We start from the raw sequence: 19384 nt of genomic DNA, 5'->3' as shown, positions 1-19384 counted from the left end.
TTAGTAAAGTACAGTTTTTTTGGTGCTTTATTATGTGTATTTTATAAAAATCAATCTCCCAACACCTAAATCCTTGAAGTTCTTGATTTGCTAGTATTTTCTTTCTTCTGGATGATGTTAAAACTATTAAAAATTAGACAGTCAAAGTTCAATTTCTAATGAATTTGTTACCCACTTAATTCATTATATTTTAATTAATGGAAGCAAATTAAAACTCCATTTTCTTTTTGTATACACAGTGAGCATGAGTGAGTATTATAACCCAATTTCTGTTTTATTGCCTCCTAGAGCTATTATTGAGGGTTTATTGTGGACGTAGCTCTAACAATTAATTGTGTAACAGTAGCTGTCCTAGGAGTCAAATGATTAGGGAAAAAACAATAATTAATTGTTCAAAAGTCCAGTTATCCAAAATTAACATATGGCCCATGCTTTAAACAAGATTGCTTGTTAAAAATTCCTTTTCTCGTCACAGATTTAGTCATGCAAAGTAAAGCTTTGCCTCCTTTTCACCAATAAACATGAGTTCTGATGTTTTCATTAAAATCCTTGCATGTTGGTATTGTGCAATGACCTTGGAGTCTCAAAAAATGTATTAAATATGTCAATGTCTGCCTTTGAGATTTTTGCCTTTGGCATCGGTTAAAGTAACTTTCCCAAAATCAAGACAATATTTAATAACAACCATTAGGAGCAGAGAAAAAGTAAGGGAGATACGTGCACCTCCTAAGGTTTTGGAGGATAGGCAGTTCCATTGTCACAAACATCATGCTTTTGTCTCTAATAAAAATTTGGTTTAATTACATTACTAAACACACAAAAACAATGTAGAAAACACTGTCAAAGTAAATTAAATGAATGCTGCCTCTGAAATCAATTGTCCTCGTGGGTAGTACAGATAGAATAGAAAGCACCTCTACAATTTTATTCTGTAATAGCCCTTTTTATACATTATATTATGTACTCTTCAGAACAACCTTATGAAGTTGTTATAATTTTATTATTTTATAGATGAAAAATCAGAGACTAAGTGAGATTAAGACATTTTCACAAAGTCATACAGCTTGTAAGTAGTGGAGTAAGAACTCAAACCTAAGCAGTTAGCTTTATTGCCTGTCTGATTTGTAACTAGGTCATCCTCAAATTGCTTTCATTCTAAAATTCATATTAATAGTATTTATAAAATGTGTGATGTTTAAATGAATGTGAGTAAAACATCTGTACAGAATAAATTGAACTCATAGTGTTACCCTGAAACATTACCTTAAAACCAACCTCCTAAGATCACTGGGATCAGTGTTCAGGGGTGTCTGTCCTGGGTGACAATACCAGGGTTAGGATATCCAACTGATGTTTGGAATTATCTTGTAAACGTTTCATATTAAGGTACAATTATCTTTAAAAAAAAGAAAGGCATAGGTGCTTAAAAATATTTCTTAGATAGACAGGTGGACAGATGAATGGATAAAGGAAGCCTATGTGAGGAACCTGATTATGTCATAGTACATTAATACATATCAATACATAATACTATGGCTAATGGTAGTATTTTTGAAATTGCATTTAAAATAATAATTGAAAAGTGACATAATTTTCTTAAGGAAAATTCAGATTGATTTATTTTTAATTAAAAATCTCTGACCTACTAAATGTTTTTCTAAAAGAAGCAATCCAAAAATATTCTATGACATTTATCAAAGATCTAAAAATTCAGTACACTGGGTTGTATCTTAAGATGTGACTATGTAGAAGGCCTAGATTGATCAGATACCAAAAATTGTAGTTCAGTCTAGTCCACCAGCTTTTCCACTAGGGCCGCTTTAGTACCAATCAGAACTCTTGGAAGCAATGTTATAAACTTAGAGGTTCAGTTCATTTTGTATTTGCTTGTTTTAGCCTGCCTCTTGTTTCAAACTTTGAGAATTCAGAATGGTTTGATTTTCACTGGAGCATTTCCACACAGTTGAACAGAATGGCTTGATGAAACTGAACTTCCCATCAGGCATCAGGTTCATCTGGCCCCCCCACGTAGATGAGGGCTTAATTTAAATTGCATGTTGCCGATTAGTTCATTTAGACTTATAGGATTTCAATTTCTTGATTTAAACCTTTTTGTTTCCTTAAGGATGGAGCCCACATTCAATTCCCTGAACCTCCTAAACTGGTTTCTTCTTGCCTAGAATTTGGTCTAAAATTATTAGTTACTGTAGTCGTAACAAAGTTAAAAAAATCCTTAACTCAGTAACTGTGATTCTGGAAATACTTATGTGTTTTAATTAATGTATGTGCAACTCTGTATGGTGTTGATATATATATTTTCTTTACACCAAAAGTTTTATTTTTATCTTGAACCTATTTCTTTATTTTTGTCATTTTGGAGCTAAAAATAAATTTTTATGTAACAATTTAGAAGGTTCCTTTTGCATACATTCAGTGTCCTTCCAGAAACCTTTCATGGTGGATAAAAGTTATTTTTAAAACCCATTTCCCATAAAAATCCTGAGAACGGGTATATTTTATTTTGTATTAAATTGTTTGAGTTACAAAGAAAACCAATCAAATGGAATTCATAGTGGAAATAAAAACTGAATTTATTACTATGCAGAAATGGAAGGATCCATTTCTTCACTTTTGGATCACATTTCCTTAGAGACCATAATTACTCTTAATTTTTAAAAAGATACCTTTATTAGACTGAAAGGTTTGCGTGTTCATTAGGTAGACAGAAATTTTCAGAAAAGGAAGAAAAACATGAAATAGAAAATGTCTTATTGACCTAATTGAACATCTTCAAATGTCACTAAGGATTTGCTGAATGTTTTTTAACACCTGTATAATAATGTTGCCCTTTAAATGTAACTGGTTACGTTTTCAAAACTGTGTTTGGGGATTTTGCCATTTGATGTCCATTAATATCAATTGGAATGTGTGGCCAAACTCCTGTGCACCACTTTGAAATTTTACCCCTTAGTGTTAGTGATAGTCTTCTAACAGTGCAGTTAGAAATAAATTATTTAGCTGCTTAGCTCAAATTTCCTTTACCCTCTAAGGTCAACTAAATAAGGAAGAAAAAGAAAAACAACCCAAAATTTCTTTATTACTTCAAAGTAACATGTATGTAAGGAAGCCATCAGCATAGTAGGTATTGAACATGTCACATCTTATGCAGATAGCTAGATGTCTATCCAAGCGGTGTGCATTACAGATTTCCTTAAAAATGCTTTCTTTTAACTTTTATTCTTAGATTTTTAAAAATATACCTAAAGATTTATATATATGAATATGGTATGGTTGTATATTCTTGCTATGCATTCCCCTGTCCTCTGTGTTAGCTTTATTTATGGTTAATACAGGCAGACTAAGAAGTCACTGATAAACATTTTTAGTAGAAATAGAATCTTGACGTTCAGGTTCTGATTTGCCCTAACTTAATGCCTTGTATCTTAATATCAGTTATGGAATTCTGAAATGTCAGCATTGAACATCCTTGACTAAGAAACACTAATATCTAGAAGCAGCTTTTTTAGGAATGGGAGGAACAAGTACACATTTCTACAAACATGTTTGGTGTTGAATGCCAAAGCATCAGTTACACATGAAGTCAGTTTTATCTGAAATGTATATAAACAGGCTGAAAAGAAAACCACTGGTTTTTTAAAGGAAATTCTTTGTGTTCCTCAAAGTGAGCACTCCAATGAGTACATATTGATAATGCTGGCGCGGGCACTTGTGGTGGTGGAGGTGATGACAGTCACCAGCACCTGGGGCTGATTTTACCAGGTGCTGATTGATGTTTTTGTGGAGTCCTGGTTTGAAGCAATGTCAAATTATTACACAAATATAATTATTCTTAGCCCAGAAAATACCTTTAAAGAACCATTGACTTATTAATCCACACCAGAAATATCAAATTGTATTCCTATGTGATGAATGTGTTTACTCCAGGATGTGTTAACTCTTGAGAGTCAAAAGCAAGCTTAATACAGTAAAATCATTTTTTAAATGACCCCAAAGTATTCTGTCCACCCATGTTTTTATTAAAATTAGGGAAACACATATTGGTGATGTCTGGATCATTAAAGTATAAAAATTAACCACATACTCTCCAATTACTGAATGCTAGCAAATTCTCTTTAACTTGTTTAACACTCCCTAATGTATGAAACATTAGATTGGGTTCACTGTGTTTCAAATCATGGGAAATACATGTAAAAAGCAATATGGAATCTGTAAGTTCATCAGCACCTTGCTTGTTTTTATATATCTCTATTCACACCAGCTGCTTTTTACTTAGGGGAAACATAAGAGAGCTGTATGTTTGTTTATGCACTGTATGGGATTGTTTTTCTTTTTTCAAAATCTGTTGTTCCTTCTCCTTTTTAAAACAGATGCTTGAATGTTCCATACAATCTTTTACACATTATTGTATATCAAACTGTAATATAAAAGTATTTTATGGAAGAATCCTAGGATTGCTATACCCACTTGCACAATAACATGTCTGCATATGATGATAGTATCAAGGTCCTTAAAATAAATACACATCCATTTACAAATTAGCTTACTTTGAAGCACAACAGTGTTTGTATATCTTTAATAGAGAGACAAAAATTTGAATTTTGTTAATTACTATATTGCCATCACATAATAGTGATTATAAGGCAACGTGCTCAAGTGGTCAATATGCTAAACATTAGTCATTCTCATTTTCTATAGGAACAGCAATCAGACCTATTGCTTTGAGAGCCGTGACCGCCATTGCTCGCGCTTTGCCTGGATTTCCGATTTTGGCCACTGGTGGAATTGACTCAGCTGAGAGTGGTCTTCAGTTTCTCCACAGTGGTGCTTCCGTCCTCCAGGTAGGACTTGTGTTTGTCCCTTCAAAAACCTCTGTCTAACAAATATAGCGTAAATTATGTGACAACAAATATATTCTTATAAGGTCTCTTAAGAAGGAGACGGTGTGAGATCAGAATGGCAGTACTCATTAAGTTCCTATTATGAGTTGGAAACAAAGCTAGGTTTCATTTTCTGTCCTACTGAGGGCTTATAAACCCTCTTTGAAGTGCAGTTGTTCACCCATTTGTTGCTAAAATAAATCAGGTACCAAAAAGCATACTATACTACTGGAAAAGAAATACATGAGGAAACCTGGGTAAAATCTTGATTGAAAAATAAAATGAAGTCAAGGGTAAGGCCAATACACAAAATATATGCCATAGGTACTGAAAATTACTAAAGTCAAATTACCAAATTTGACTGAACTTCCTGGCAGCCAAAGCAATGAAATGACTAGCTTCATAGCTTTCAAAATATAAATGTAAATTAGTTGTTCAACTTCCTGTGGTGGAAAGCTGAGGGAAATTCTTCCTTTGTCTTCATAAAGGGTTGCTTTGAAATGTAGTGCATTATACTCTTAATAACATCCTTATATATAATTTAAAAATTAGGTAATTTTTTTATTACTGACACACTTGCTGTTTATAATGTTGTTCAGAATAGGCTCAGTACAATGCCTTAGGGCTTTACAGCATAAGCATTTCTCTGAGAGACCAGATATGCAGGTTTGGATGGTCTGATTTGACCCAAGGATTAAAGTTTTCATATGGTGACAACACCATGACCTCTCAGGTAGTCGTCCATTAATTTGGCTTCTTACTACATGTCATTGATGGTAATTAGGAAGCAGAGAGTTTAGTATCACTTATATTCTCTGGCAAGAATATGGAGTGCAAATATGGTGTGTTGCCATTTTGGCAGTCAGAGTTAACATCCTTTCATGAAATGTAATCTAAGGTGGAAATAACATGTATCAAAATGCTAATGGAGACTGACTTCTGCTTCCAAGAAGATAGAGTAGGTATACTTTTCCCTATGCTTCCCACTAAGTATCACTAAAAATCTTAATGTATAGAAATAATCTAAAGAGAGAAAGGAGAAAAGAAGACAGTCTAGCTAGGGACCTCAGGACCCAAGGAACCACCCAATGGTATTTCTTGGGTTTTCTTTTTGCCTCATGTATTCCAGAGTTTGAGCCAAAGAAAACAGCAACCCAGGAACAACAACAGGTACAGAGAAAAAGATTTGCTTCTTTTGGCCAAAGAACCAGTAAAGGAGCAGTTTAGCAAGACAGAAAACTTCTAGAAAATAATGGCTATACTCTCGCCAAACACCACAAAAACTGTGGCCCTGCACCCATCCACACAAGCAAAGGACAAGCAGTGCCTCAGAATTCTACCATTTAAGGCTGTAACAAGAGAGCCTAGCATCCTCTTTGGACAATAATGAGCTCCCCCATGTGGGAGGCCTGGACTTCCACCCCCGCCTAACAGTAACAAGGTGTCCTTTTCCTCCCTTTGGGATGGTGTCGGAGGAGACTTCATGGAGAGTCAGTATTTCCGTCATCACCCAGTGGTAACAAAGTTACTCTCTTTCCATACACATCCCATGGTGTCAATGAAGGCCAAGTGGGAGCTATACGAAGGCACTGCTGCCCCTCTCAGTCAGGGAGGTACCGATGGCAGCCTGGAGAGGAGCCAGAACGGCCATCCTCTCCCAGGAGCAACATACTCCTCTCGTGTCAAAGAAGGCCAAGCAGGGAACCCAGGCATAATGAGGCAGCATCTTCCCCTTCCCTTGCCAGGGTGTTGTTAAAGCCAACTAAAACAGAAGGTTTAAATAAGGTAAAGAGTCTCTTAATATAATACCCAGAATGTCAAGATTTCAATCCAGAACTCACTCTTCAGACTAAGACCCAGGAAGATCTCAAGTTGAATGGGAAAAGACAATTAATAGAAACCAACACCAAGATGACAGAAAGGTTAGGTTTATTTGATAAAGATTTTAAAGCAGCCATCATGAAATTACTTTAACAAGTAACTATAAACATGCTTAAACAAAAAAAACCCCAGAAAGCCTCAAGAAAGAAATAGATGATATTAGAAAGAGCCAAATGGAAATTTCAAGGCTGAAAATTACAATAACCGAAGCGCAAAACTTAGTTAATATACTCAACAGCAGAATAGAGAGAACAAAAGAATCAGTGAGCTGGAAGATAGAGCAATGGAAATTAATCAACCTGAGCAACAGAGAAAAAAAAATATGAACAGAGTTTCAGGGAGTGTTGGGACTATAACAGAAGACTGCGCATTCATGTCATCAGAGTACCAAAGTTGAGGTCAAAGGAGGGAATGAAAATGTCTGAAACTTCCCAATATTTGCAAGACTTAATCCAATAGATTTAAGAAGTTGAATGAATCCCAAATATGACAGATCTAAAGAAATCTGTACCAAAATACATGATTTTCAAACTTGTGAAAGCTAAAGACCAAAAAAAGGATCTTGAAAGCAAGAAAGAAACTACATGTCACATACAGAGGCCAAAAAATTCTAATGAAAACAGATTCTCATCACAAACTATAAAGTCTAGGAAGTGGGACAATATTTTGCAATTGTTAAAAGAACTATCACCCCAGAATCCTATATCCTTCAAGAATGAAGGGGAAATCAAGATATTTTTAGCTGAAAAAAAGTTCTCAGAGAATTTATTGCTAGGGGACCATAACAAAATGAACAGCTAAAGGTAGTTCCTTAAGCAGAAAGGACATGATAAAAGAAGGGACTTCCAGACATCAGGAAGAAAGGAAGAAAATGAGCAGTGTCTGCAAGAAAAGTCCAAAAGATAATAGATGTCTAAGCTTGAATATGATCTGTATGTTTTCATGAATACAGAGAAATGCATAAACTATATGATACAAGTAAGTTGAGCTCCAGGGAAGATGTCTGTTTATTTCCAACATGTCACCTAGAGCAAGTCACACATGGGGGTGAAGATTATTGACTGTCTACTATGTGCTGGCTCTACTTGTCGCTAAATACAGTATTTCTACACCTCTCTGAGACTGAATAGTTTTATATTACTTTGATTGACATGAAGTGAGGCTTGGAGGATGAAATGAATGTAGCCAAAGTCACATGACTACTGCTAGAACCAGAACTCACACCTTGGGTTTCACAACTATATGGCCCAATGCTCTTCCAACTGGTCACGCTGCCTGTGGCCCTCCCAGAACGCCTAAGATAGGAGTATCAGTAAGATGCAGGTCTTTCCCACCTACACAAGGCTTACATGCTCAGGCTATGGCTTATTCCTTAGAGTAATGATTCAAAGAGAAGAAATGTGAAGACATAGGAAAATAAATCAACATGACATGTTCCAAGTACAGACATGTACTCAGTACGTAGACCACAGTGTGTAAAATATATGTAGAGTTCTATGTGTCCTCATAAAAATGTGTGGTGAAATAATCACTTAGATTGCAGTTTCTGCTTAGGCACATCTTAGATCGAGAAGCAGAGAATCTCTCAAACCACCTAAGGAAAATTCAGCCTTATGTATTCTATATGTAAGTGGGAAGTGGAACTAGAACTGCAGTTCTGGGGACAGACCTTGTCCATCTCTCTTTTGTGACCCTGTGATTTCTCCCTCTAGGGAACCTATAGTTCCATCCCCTCTTCCTCTCTCCATAGCCCATTCCTTGCTTTTGCCTCCTCTGAATTCCTCCCCACCAAATGACACTTAGGCACTCTCCACATGGTGCTCTTTCAGCCCTAACTTCCACACGACATGCCTCACTAGCTTAATACCTGTTGGCTAGGATTTTCAGAAGGGGAAATCTATTTGGCTTAATTCATCTTTCCATTTAAGGATGTCAGGCCCCATCCTTAAACACTGGTCACCCAGTGTATTGATTGCTTTGTAAACAGCAGAAGCACACTAAGTATTTGTTGAATGAATTTACTAAATAATGTCCCTGAGTTGTGAATTTTTTTACAAGATTTGAGGAGGGGATTAAAGGGTTAGCATGGTATAAGAAGTGGTTTCCAGAGACTGCCTGCTCAGCTCTGGCTGGGAACAGCCCAGAGACTTCCTAGTTAAGTAAAATATTTGTTGCCAATTAATTGGTAAAATGTAAATTCCACATATAGGCTTTCACTGGTAGAAGATTATAGATTATGTATCAATTTTACCCATCAGCTTGAATCAGATTTTTATTCAGTCAGAAAGTATTTTTGAGCCAATTTTAGGTGAAGTATGAACTCAAATCAGTATTAAGATATACTTAGGGCAGTTATGAATGGGAGAACCCTTGCATTTAGAATTTTGGCTTGGCATTTGAATGGGGTGGCGAATGTATAATATTTCTGTCTCTCTTTTATTGTAATTGAATTTCACCCTGTTCCACTCTCTAGTCCTGGGTTAATCTAACCTTTCATTTTCTATACTTCTAGTCTGCTGAATATTATTAGGGAAATTCAAGTAACTCTGCCAATTGGACTTGCTCCAAATTCACAGTGTTTAATGTCAGCTGTGCCTTGGGTGCTAGTTAGCATCCATTTTTTATTTATCTTTTTTAAAGGAAAATACCTTCTAGCAATTCAGATTTTTTTCATATGCCTCAAGGCCCTAAAGACCTCCATCATCATGCTCCCATTTCGCTGATGCCATTTGTCCGCTGTCTCTCATTGTCCAGTGCAATACTACCCTTCTCTCCCTCTAGAACATTCTCTTGGAGAACTCATCCAGTTATGTATCTTCAAGTGGAATACCATCAAATCTCCCTTCCTAATTTTTTGTGCTGAGAAATGAAGTATGTACTGAAAAAATGCATTTTTTTCAAGAAAGATGAAATGTACTTAAGTATCAGGGTTATGGTGCTTATACTTGGGAACATAGAGAAGTAATGGGTATAGAAATAGTGATGTAAATAAATACTTTGATTCTGATTTTCTTGATACACATACATAGACTCTGTAGACAGATGAGTTCACTACTGGAGTAAGGATTTATACTCCAAGTAATTTCAAATTCAGTTTTAAATGAACTCAATAACCATGACCTTCTAATGTAACTTTAGAAAAAGTACTGACAGTTAAAAAATGAAAGCTAAAATTTTTTTCATAAGTTGGAAAAATGTGATAGAGTATGCCTTCCTTGTTAATCAATAGGTATCATGGAGAATCTCTCATTCATTTATCCCTTTAGTAAATATATATATTGAGAGCCTGCTACATGCCTAGCACTATTCTAAGAATTTGGAATTTTGTGAATAGAACAGATGAAAGTCCATTTCCTCATGGGGCTTACATTTGAGTAAAGGGAGAGACATAATATATAATAAATATGAAAAACAAGTATATATCAGGTATGTAAGATGATAAGTGTTATGAAAAACAAACAGCCTCATTGAAAGGATAGCACTGGTATAAAAAAATTAAAGATGGTGAAACGGAAATTTTTAATGAAGGAAAATACTTAGGTTGTAGCACCACTTGCTTAAATTCTTAATTGAGAGTTTAACTAAAATATAAAAATCACAAAGTATTGTAGACCACCCTGCAGTTTATAAACAAATGCCTTTTAGGGTTTCAGGTTGCATTTTAATGGGCAATTTTTCACTTTTGAAATCTTCTTACCATTTCTAGGAATGTATCATTTCTCAGTGGCACTATTCATTTTTATTATCTTATACTGTAATTTACTTTGAGAAGGATGTTAGCGTTTCAGTGGTAAAGCATCCAATAACTACATTAAAACTACTTCAGTGAATGTTGAATATAAAACTAAGGAATTAGCTAGAGAGTAATTTGGGTTTCCAGATCATTTCCCTAGTACAACTTTGGAGAGAAAATGACTATTAGAGCAGAAGCAGATTCAACAGTCTAGGCAAGAAGTAAGTTTCAAAATTCATTATGGGTCTGTGTTCTTGGGCAGCTGCCCTTATGCCTCTGTCAATCAACTCAACTGACTTGTAATTACTTAAGTGAGCCCCAAGTGTCTGAAATATGATTTTTCTTCTTTCTTGATAGGCTTTCATTATTTAGAGTACACAAGTTAGAGTTATAAAAGGGACAGATTAACATTATTAATCAATTTCAGATACTGAAATTTACAAATACCTCCTTGTTAAATTATATTCTCAGACTTCATAAACTCCTGAGGTCTTAAAATCTTTATGGGAAGGCTACTCTAAAGAAGTTTCCTTCTGCTGTGAATTAGTTATTCATGAAGAGGATAGTACATAAATAACTTGAATTAATTCCTCTTTAAAACTAATTGAAGACAGGATACACATTCTTCTCAAGTGCACATGGAACATTCTCCAGAATAGACCACATACTAGGCCACAAAAAGAGCCTCAGTAAATTCAAAAAGATTGAAATTCTACCAATCAGCTTCTCAGATCACAAAGGTATAAAACTAGAAATAAATTGTACAAAGAAAATAAAAAGGCTCACAAACACATGGAGGCTTAACAACATGCTCCTAAATAATTCAATAGATCACTGATCAAATTAAAATAGAGATCAAGCAACATATGGAGACAAATGACAACAACAGCACAATGCCTCAACTTCTGTGAGACACAGCAAAGGCAGTTCTAAGAGGAAAATATATAGCAATCCAGGCCTATTTAAAGAAGGAAGAACAATCCCAAATGAACAGTCTAAATTCACAATTATTGAAACTGGAAAAAGAAGAATAAATGAGGCCCAAAGTCAGCAGAAGGAGGGACATAATAAAGATCAGAGAAGAAATAAATAAAATTGAGAAGAATAAAACAATAGAAAAAATTAATGAAACCAAGAGATGGTTCTTTGAGAAACAAAATAGATAAACCCTTAGCTAGATTTATTAAGAAAAAAAGAAAATCTACACAAATAAACAGAATCAGAAATAAGAAAGAAAAAATCATTATGGACACCACAGAAATACAAAGAATTATTAGAGGATACTATGAAAATTTATATACTAACAAACTGGATAACCTTGAAGAAATGGAAAACTTTCTAGACAAATACAACTTACCAAGATTGACATGGAAATAAGCAGAAAATCTAAACAGACCAATTACCAGCAACAAAATTGAATCAGTAATCAAAAAACTACCCAAGAACAAAACCTCCAGGAAAGATGGATTCACTGCTGAATTTTATCAGACATTTAGAGAAGTCATAATACACATTCTCCTTAAGGTTTTCCAAAAAATAGAAGAGGAGAGAATAGTTCCAAACTCATTCTATGACGCCAGCATCACTCTAATGCCAAAACTAGGTGTCAAAGACACCACAAAAAAAGAAAACTACAGACCAATATCCCTAATGAACATAGATGCAAAAATATTCAACAAAATATTGGCAAACAGAATTTAAAAATACATCAAAAAGATCATCCATCATCATCAAATGGGATTCATCTCAGGGATGCAAGGATCTTACAACATTTGAAAATCCATCAACATTATCTACCACATCAACAAAAAGAAGGACAAATTTCAACATCCACTCATGATAAAAACTCTCAACAAAATGGGTATAGAGGGTAAGTACCTCAACATAATAAAGGCCATATATGACAAACCCACAGCCAACATCATACTTAACAGTGAGAAGCTGAAAACATTTCCTCTATGATCAGTAGCATGAAAAGTATGCCCACTCTCCCCACTTTTATTCAACAGAGTACTGGAGGTCCTAGCCACGGTAATCAGACAATACAAAGAATGTAAAGACATCCAGATTGGAAAGGAAGAAGTCAAACTGTCCCTGTTTGCAGATGACATGATTTTGTAAATAAAAACCCTAAAGAATCTACTCCAAAACTACTAGAACTAATATCTGAATTCACCAAAGTTGCAGAATACAAAATTAATACACAGAAATCTGTTGCATTCCTATACACTAACTATGAACTAGCAGAAAGAGAAATCAGGAAAACAATTCCATTCACAATTTCATCAAAAGAATAAAATACCTAGGAATAAACCTAACCAAGGAAGTGAAAGACCTATACTTTGAAAACTACATGACACTCTTAAGAGAAACTAAAGAGGACACTAATAAATGGAAATTCATCCCATGCTCTTGACTAGGAAGAATTAATATATTCAAAACGGCTATCCTGCCTAAAGCAATCTACAGATTCAATACAATCCCTATTAAAATACCAACAGCATTCTTCAACAAACTGGAACAAATAGTTCTAAAATTCATATGGAACCACAAAAGACCCTGAATAGCCAAAGCAATCCTTAGAAGGAAGAATAAAGTAGGAGGGATCTTGCTTCCCAACTTCAAGCTGTAATACAAAGCCACAGTCATCAAGACAATTTGGTACTGGCACAAGAACAGAGCCACAGACCAGTGGAACAGAATAGACAGTCCAGATATTAATCCAAGCATATGTGGTCAATTAATATATGATAAAGGAGCCATGGACATACAATGGGGAAATGAAAGCCTCTTCAACAGATGGTGCTGGCAAAACTGGATAGCTACTTATAAGATAATGAAATTGGATTATTGTCTAACTCCATACACAAAAGTAAATTCGAAATGGATCAAAGACCTGAATATAAGTCATGAAACCATAAAACTCTTAGAAGGAAACACAGGCAAAACTCTCTTCAATATAAACATGAGCAACTTCTTCATGAACATATCTCCACAGGCAAGGGAAACAAAAGCAAAAATGAACAAGTGGGACTATATCAAATTAAAAAGCTTCTGTACTGCAAATGACACCATCAGTAGATCAAAAAGAAATCCTACAGTATGGGAGAATATATTCATAAATGACATATCCGATAAGGAGTTGACATCCAAAATGTACAAAGAGCTCACACACCTCAATGAACAAAAAGCAATAATCCAATTAAAAAATGGACAGAAGATCTGAACAGACACTTCTCCAAAGAAGAAATTCAGATGGCCAACAGGTATATGAAAAGATGCTCCACATCACTAATCATCAGAGAAATGAAATTAAAACCACAATGAGCTATCACCTCACACCAGTTAGGATGGCCAATATCCAAAAGGCAAAGAACAACAAATGTTGGCAAGGTTGAGGAGAAAGGGGAACTCTCCTACACTGCGTGTGGGAATTTAAATTAGTTTAACCAATTTGAAAAAGACATATGTACCCCTATGTTTATTGCAACGCTATTTACAATAGCCAAGAAATGGAAGCAACCTAATGTCCATCAGTAGATGACTGTATAAAGAAGAGGTGGTACATATACACAATGGAATATTATTCAGCCATAAGAAGAAAACAAATCCTACCATTTGCAACAACATGGATGGAGCTAGAGGGTATTATGTTCAGTGAAATAAGTCAGGCAGAGAAAGACAAGTACCAAATGATTTCATTCATCTGTGTAGTACAAGAACAAAGCAAAACTAAAAGAACAGAACAGCAACAGACTAACAGAACCCAAGATTGGACTAACAGTTACCAAAGGGAAATGGGCCGTGGATAGATAGGTGGCAAGGGAGGGATAAGAGGAATAAAGGGCATTACAATTAGCACACATAGTATAGGGTAGGCACGGGGAAGGCAGTATAACACAGAGAAGACAAATAGTGACTCTATACCATATTACTACACTGATGGACAGTGACTGTAATGGCATATGTGTTGGAGACTTGATAATGGGGGAACCACAATGTTGCTCATGTAATTGTATATTAATGATACCAAAATTTTAAAAAGCTGATTGAAGAGAGGGCCTTAATGAATTAACAGTGGCATTTTTTTTTTTACTTTTAGCTATACTTTTTTAGTCACAGACCTAGCCTTCCCAGTGAGTCCTGTATCTCCTTCCTGTGATTTAAGTACCAGTCTACTATTTCTGTTAATAAAAAACTATCTGGGGATTTCTATATCAAACAAAATCAAGACTGAGTCAGTTGCTTTTAGTGATAGGTTTTGTCACAAAATGTTCACTTTCCTCTTTTATATACAGATAGAGAAAAAAAGAACCATACTACCTTTTTTTAACTGAATGACTGTGGGTTTCTATAATTTTAGTTAATGATATTGCCGTTACAATTCAATCTTTTAACGACTTTGATTCAGGACATTGGAAATTATAGGAAGCTATCAGTTCATTCATGTACAATTATGACCTGTGCCTTCTTTGAGATTGTATAGGTGGCTTTTTTATTCCATTTCTTTTGTGAGAGTTTGTCACTGAAGTTAATAGAAAATCCTGAAATGCAACAGAAAAAGGAGCATAGTGGGCATTTGCCATGAAGAGTCATGGTCATGTGACAGACACTCACTGGACTTAGATAACCAAATCAATTTTTAACAATAATCAAAGCTGCTCTAATGGAACTAGTTCAAGCTAAATGGAATTTTTGAATGTGATCAGGAGATGTATTATTTTATTAAAACTAGAGAAAAAGAAGTAATTGAAGCAGCATGATCACACTGTTTCCACATGAGTGCAGATGCCTTACTCACATTCTTTTTAGGTCATAACATACAGGAAGACTTCAGTGCTTCCACTATATTGATTGGGGTCTTCAGGCAATAAAAATTTTGCACTCTATATTCTAAATTTTTTTGGGTAGGGAGAAAGTATTTATATAGTGATTTCTTTTTTTTTTCTTCCATCATCATTCACTTTAAAGTTTTGATCTATGAAGGAAGAATAGTATCCTTCAAAGTTATTTTAAATGGCATTGGAACTGTTTCATATAGCTAATTAAAAGGCATATTTTTAGCCAACTGTGTGGTTTCTTGTTTCCTAGCTTTAATAAGTGTTTCACTTATAATTTCATGAACAATATGTAAGTAAGTATTTAAAAAGAAAGGAACCCGGTATTCTTAGACTAATATGTACGATACAAATATGCTCTTAGTATCCATTTGATGAAATTCTAATTACTGTGTAAATTATTATATTATTTTAAATTACCTTAATGGATGGTTACTTTAATGGAAGAGGTTTTAATTTTTGAAAAGCATCTTGATTCCAGTGCAAAAATGTTGTTTATAAGCAAGTAGAGGAAATTAAATGGGAACCTGCCAGGCCTTCAAATGATTACACACTCTCCACTTGATAAAAAGATTAAGGTCTAGATTCAAAGGAAATTAATTGAAGTTAAATTGAATCTTTTTGAAAGACAGTTATACTATACAAAAAAGTAACAGTATCACATGAGGATTATTTCATATGAAAAAATAACCATGAGTTAGCCCAGATGTTTGCAGATATAGGTATATGAAATTTCTAGTCTTCTATAAATGTCCCTGGCTAAGAGTTCCTGACTCTGACCAGATCCTTTATGTCTATTTCTTGTTGCACTGTATGCATAAATATCACCCCTTTGTCAAAGAATCTTCAGAGGCAAAGTTTTAAACTGCTCTTTTATTCTTCAGTTTCTAAAAAAAATTCCAGTTGTTTAGATATTATTTCACATATTTCTCAACGTTGTGTTTGCTTTGTTACTTTTCTCTGAGTCTTTCCAATTTGTCAATATCATTTGAAATAAGTTGTGATTGGATATGCCTGATTTTTAAATAACCATCCCATAACTTACCCATCCAAATGACTGTTAGAAATAGGCACTTTGGGCGGTAATGTATTTTGAATACCATTAAGAACTACTCATCATACTTTGAAAATGGATTTGATTTTCTGTAAACAAGGCTAAAGAGAGCCAAGACGAGTGAGGAAAGTTGGTTATTGAAGTGAGTTAGATAACACAAACTCATATGTTTCTTTTTCTGTCAGTTTATAAACTGATTTTAATAAACAGTTCAAAAGAGGTGTTACAATATTATTCTGAACAATGGCAATATCTACCAAGGGGATTATTTTGAAAAATCCATACTCATTTGGACGTGTATAAATGTATATTTGTTAAAAAAATCCACCTCAATATTTTACAGACTCTGTTGTACTAAGTTGGGGTTCAGAATTCAGACTGTATAAAAATTTGGAACACTCTAGTCCATAACAAATATATTACAATGAAGATTAATGGTGCAATGAATATTACCATCTCTTTTTTTGGAAAGTCCTTTCCAGTTACTATTCATTTGGCAAATACAAAGCTATGGGTATATGAGTAACCATAGGCGAGGATAGTAGGAGATGAAGAGGCAGTCGTAGGCAGAGGTGGATCTTGTGGGGTACTGTGGACCACGGTGAAGATTTTAGATATTATTCTATGTTCAATAGGAAGCTGTTGAAGAGGGACAAGGTCTTTACATTTTCACAGGTTGCTGCCACAAGCCATCTCCCTCTTCTCAGGTCCAGGATCAAATAAATGTTCAGTGGGCCCTTTCTGCTTTGTACTAACATGGCCTCTTATTCACTTTTTAACTAATGGTTTTAATCCTCCATGATTTCAATTCTCTTCTCATTCTAGGGCTATTGACAGCCTCCTTCAGCTTTGGTTAGCTGCCTTGCAAATATTTTTTTACTATTTACCAAGATTAGGGTCCTCCAAAATGTGCCTTTAGCGGTGTAAATCTATCACTTCTAGAGGAAACATGTCTCCAAGTACATATTTCTTTAATGGTAGATCATCATCAACTTGCTGTTCAAAAAAGACATTATTAAATAGTAATCCAAAAATTAGACTAACCCAAACCCCTTTCCGGAATTATTCAGTTTTATTATGTACTTAATATATTTGAATTTTTCCTCGAAGCGTCCAAATCAGAATAGATTGTGACATTCTGAGTATTTCTCTTGCAATGAAAAATGAAAATACAGCCCCTAGCAGGACATTTCAGAGTCCAGCATTGCTAACCATTACACCATGGAACCCCAAAGGACATTTCACTTCCTCATAAGTGCCTACCTCCATAAGAGTGTCCAGTGATGACATTCAATTTTGTACCCCACTATTTTGCTTTGTATGTGCTGTCCCAATTATTTATCACTCTTTTAAATTACATTTTCAAAATGACACTGAATGATTAGCTTATTATAATAATGATGGTCCTGGGTGATGGCCACTCTTCTTTTTAAATGACTTCTCTCTCTGCCTATGCTTACCATTCTTATTCTAATGGATACAAAACAGATGTAGATATCTTTCCAGGCTATTTTAAGACTGGTTCCTTTGAATTTTTAAGCATCTCTGTGTTTTGCAGCAGCAATTTATTTCTGTAATCATAACAAACCAAACCTTAGAAATTTATCCCCTCATAGTACTTATCTCATTAGGTTGTTATAAGGGAGAAAGAGACAATTAATATGTTAACGGAAATATCACAATTGAGAGTCCCAGTCAATTGAGTGTCTCCCTTCTGCTCCAGCCACCCTGGTCTTGCCACCTGCCAACCTTCTTGCCATCCAGCAATGTCTGGCACATCAAGGAGGCTTCAGCACCTTGGCCCAGCTCTAAGGTTGGTTGTAAAATGAGTATCAAATCTGATTGTATCTGTCTCTAAACTCCTAGAAAAAAAGTACCAGGATTATGTAATTCTCGTCATGTAACTGACATATTTTAAAGCTTTTTGATACAGATGATAATGATTTGCTGAGAAATAAAGAATAAGCAAACAATTTGGGTGCACATTTACTTTTGCAGTATTGTTAACTCTTGATACAAATAATGATAATGAAAGGAATTACAGTAAAATATCAAAGTTCTTATGGGCCTAAAAACATTTTTTAAAGACTTTTTTCAGAAATCATAACTATGTCTCCCACTGACTTTAGAAAATCAATGATATCTGTAAGATTTGTGAGAAGTTGTAAAGGAAATTGCTGTCAGGATATTTCTCCATTTACATGACTCCTTACTCACAATTCAGAAACCAGGTTTAGGCCAGATGACTTCTGTCTACAGTATAAGCATTATCACCTTCAGCATTGAAATACAGGCTTATGATCATTTCCACCATATACAAAAATTATTATGAGTTAAAGAGTTTGACACAAACATCAAGAAATATGGATGTTGTCAAAGTATTCTATGCAGATGCATATAAATATTTACTGTATTTTTGCATCTTCTACTCACACACTCTTTAGAAAATTCGTCTTTTAAATAAATTTTTTTTATGGTAAAAGTTTGCTCTAGGAAAGAAAATCACATTATCAATGCTCCCAAGTAAAATGCTTTTAGGGAAAAGTTTTGAATGTTTTATTACATACTATTCAATAAACTGTAATTTTGGATAGAGGACCAAATGGATTTCTGTTTTATCTAAGTAAAAAAATAATCATTCAAGAGTTGGGCACTCTAGGAATATGTATTAGTGCATCATGTATGTATTTTATTGCATTAAAGTTACGGTTCAGTAGATATCTAAAAGGCTTTTGAGACAAATACATGAATTTTTACAGATTCTAATTACAAGTTAGAAGTTATCTCACTGTGCAAAATTAAAAGAGGAGACAATTAGAGAAAATTTCAGTTGAAAGAAAAATGAATTACAGAAAAAAGCACAAAAAATAGGAAAGTAAATCACTTATCAATAGCCTCTATGATTCAATTGTAGATCAATGGTGTGTAGTTAATGCATTACTAGGAGAGCATTAATTTGCAATTACCGCAGGTTATCTGA

The 19384-nt window shown here is 34.6% G+C and overlaps 1 protein-coding gene across 5 annotated transcripts in view; it reads left to right on the top strand.

The window, feature by feature from the left end:
• DPYD (dihydropyrimidine dehydrogenase) overlaps window positions 1-19384 on the top strand; it is an 879000-nt gene that overhangs the window by 696972 nt on the left and 162644 nt on the right. For all 5 annotated transcript variants that reach the window (XM_057500453.1, XM_036883856.2, XM_036883855.2 and 2 more), the window contains one exon: window positions 4717-4859. In XM_057500453.1, the coding sequence (XP_057356436.1) occupies window positions 4717-4859 (143 nt within the window). The remainder of the gene's footprint in view (window positions 1-4716; window positions 4860-19384) is intronic.

The sequence above is a fragment of the Manis pentadactyla genome, chromosome 4, assembly GCF_030020395.1.
Source record: "Manis pentadactyla isolate mManPen7 chromosome 4, mManPen7.hap1, whole genome shotgun sequence".
Lineage (NCBI taxonomy): Eukaryota > Metazoa > Chordata > Mammalia > Pholidota > Manidae > Manis > Manis pentadactyla.
This window is presented reverse-complemented; position numbering and strand designations above follow the sequence as displayed.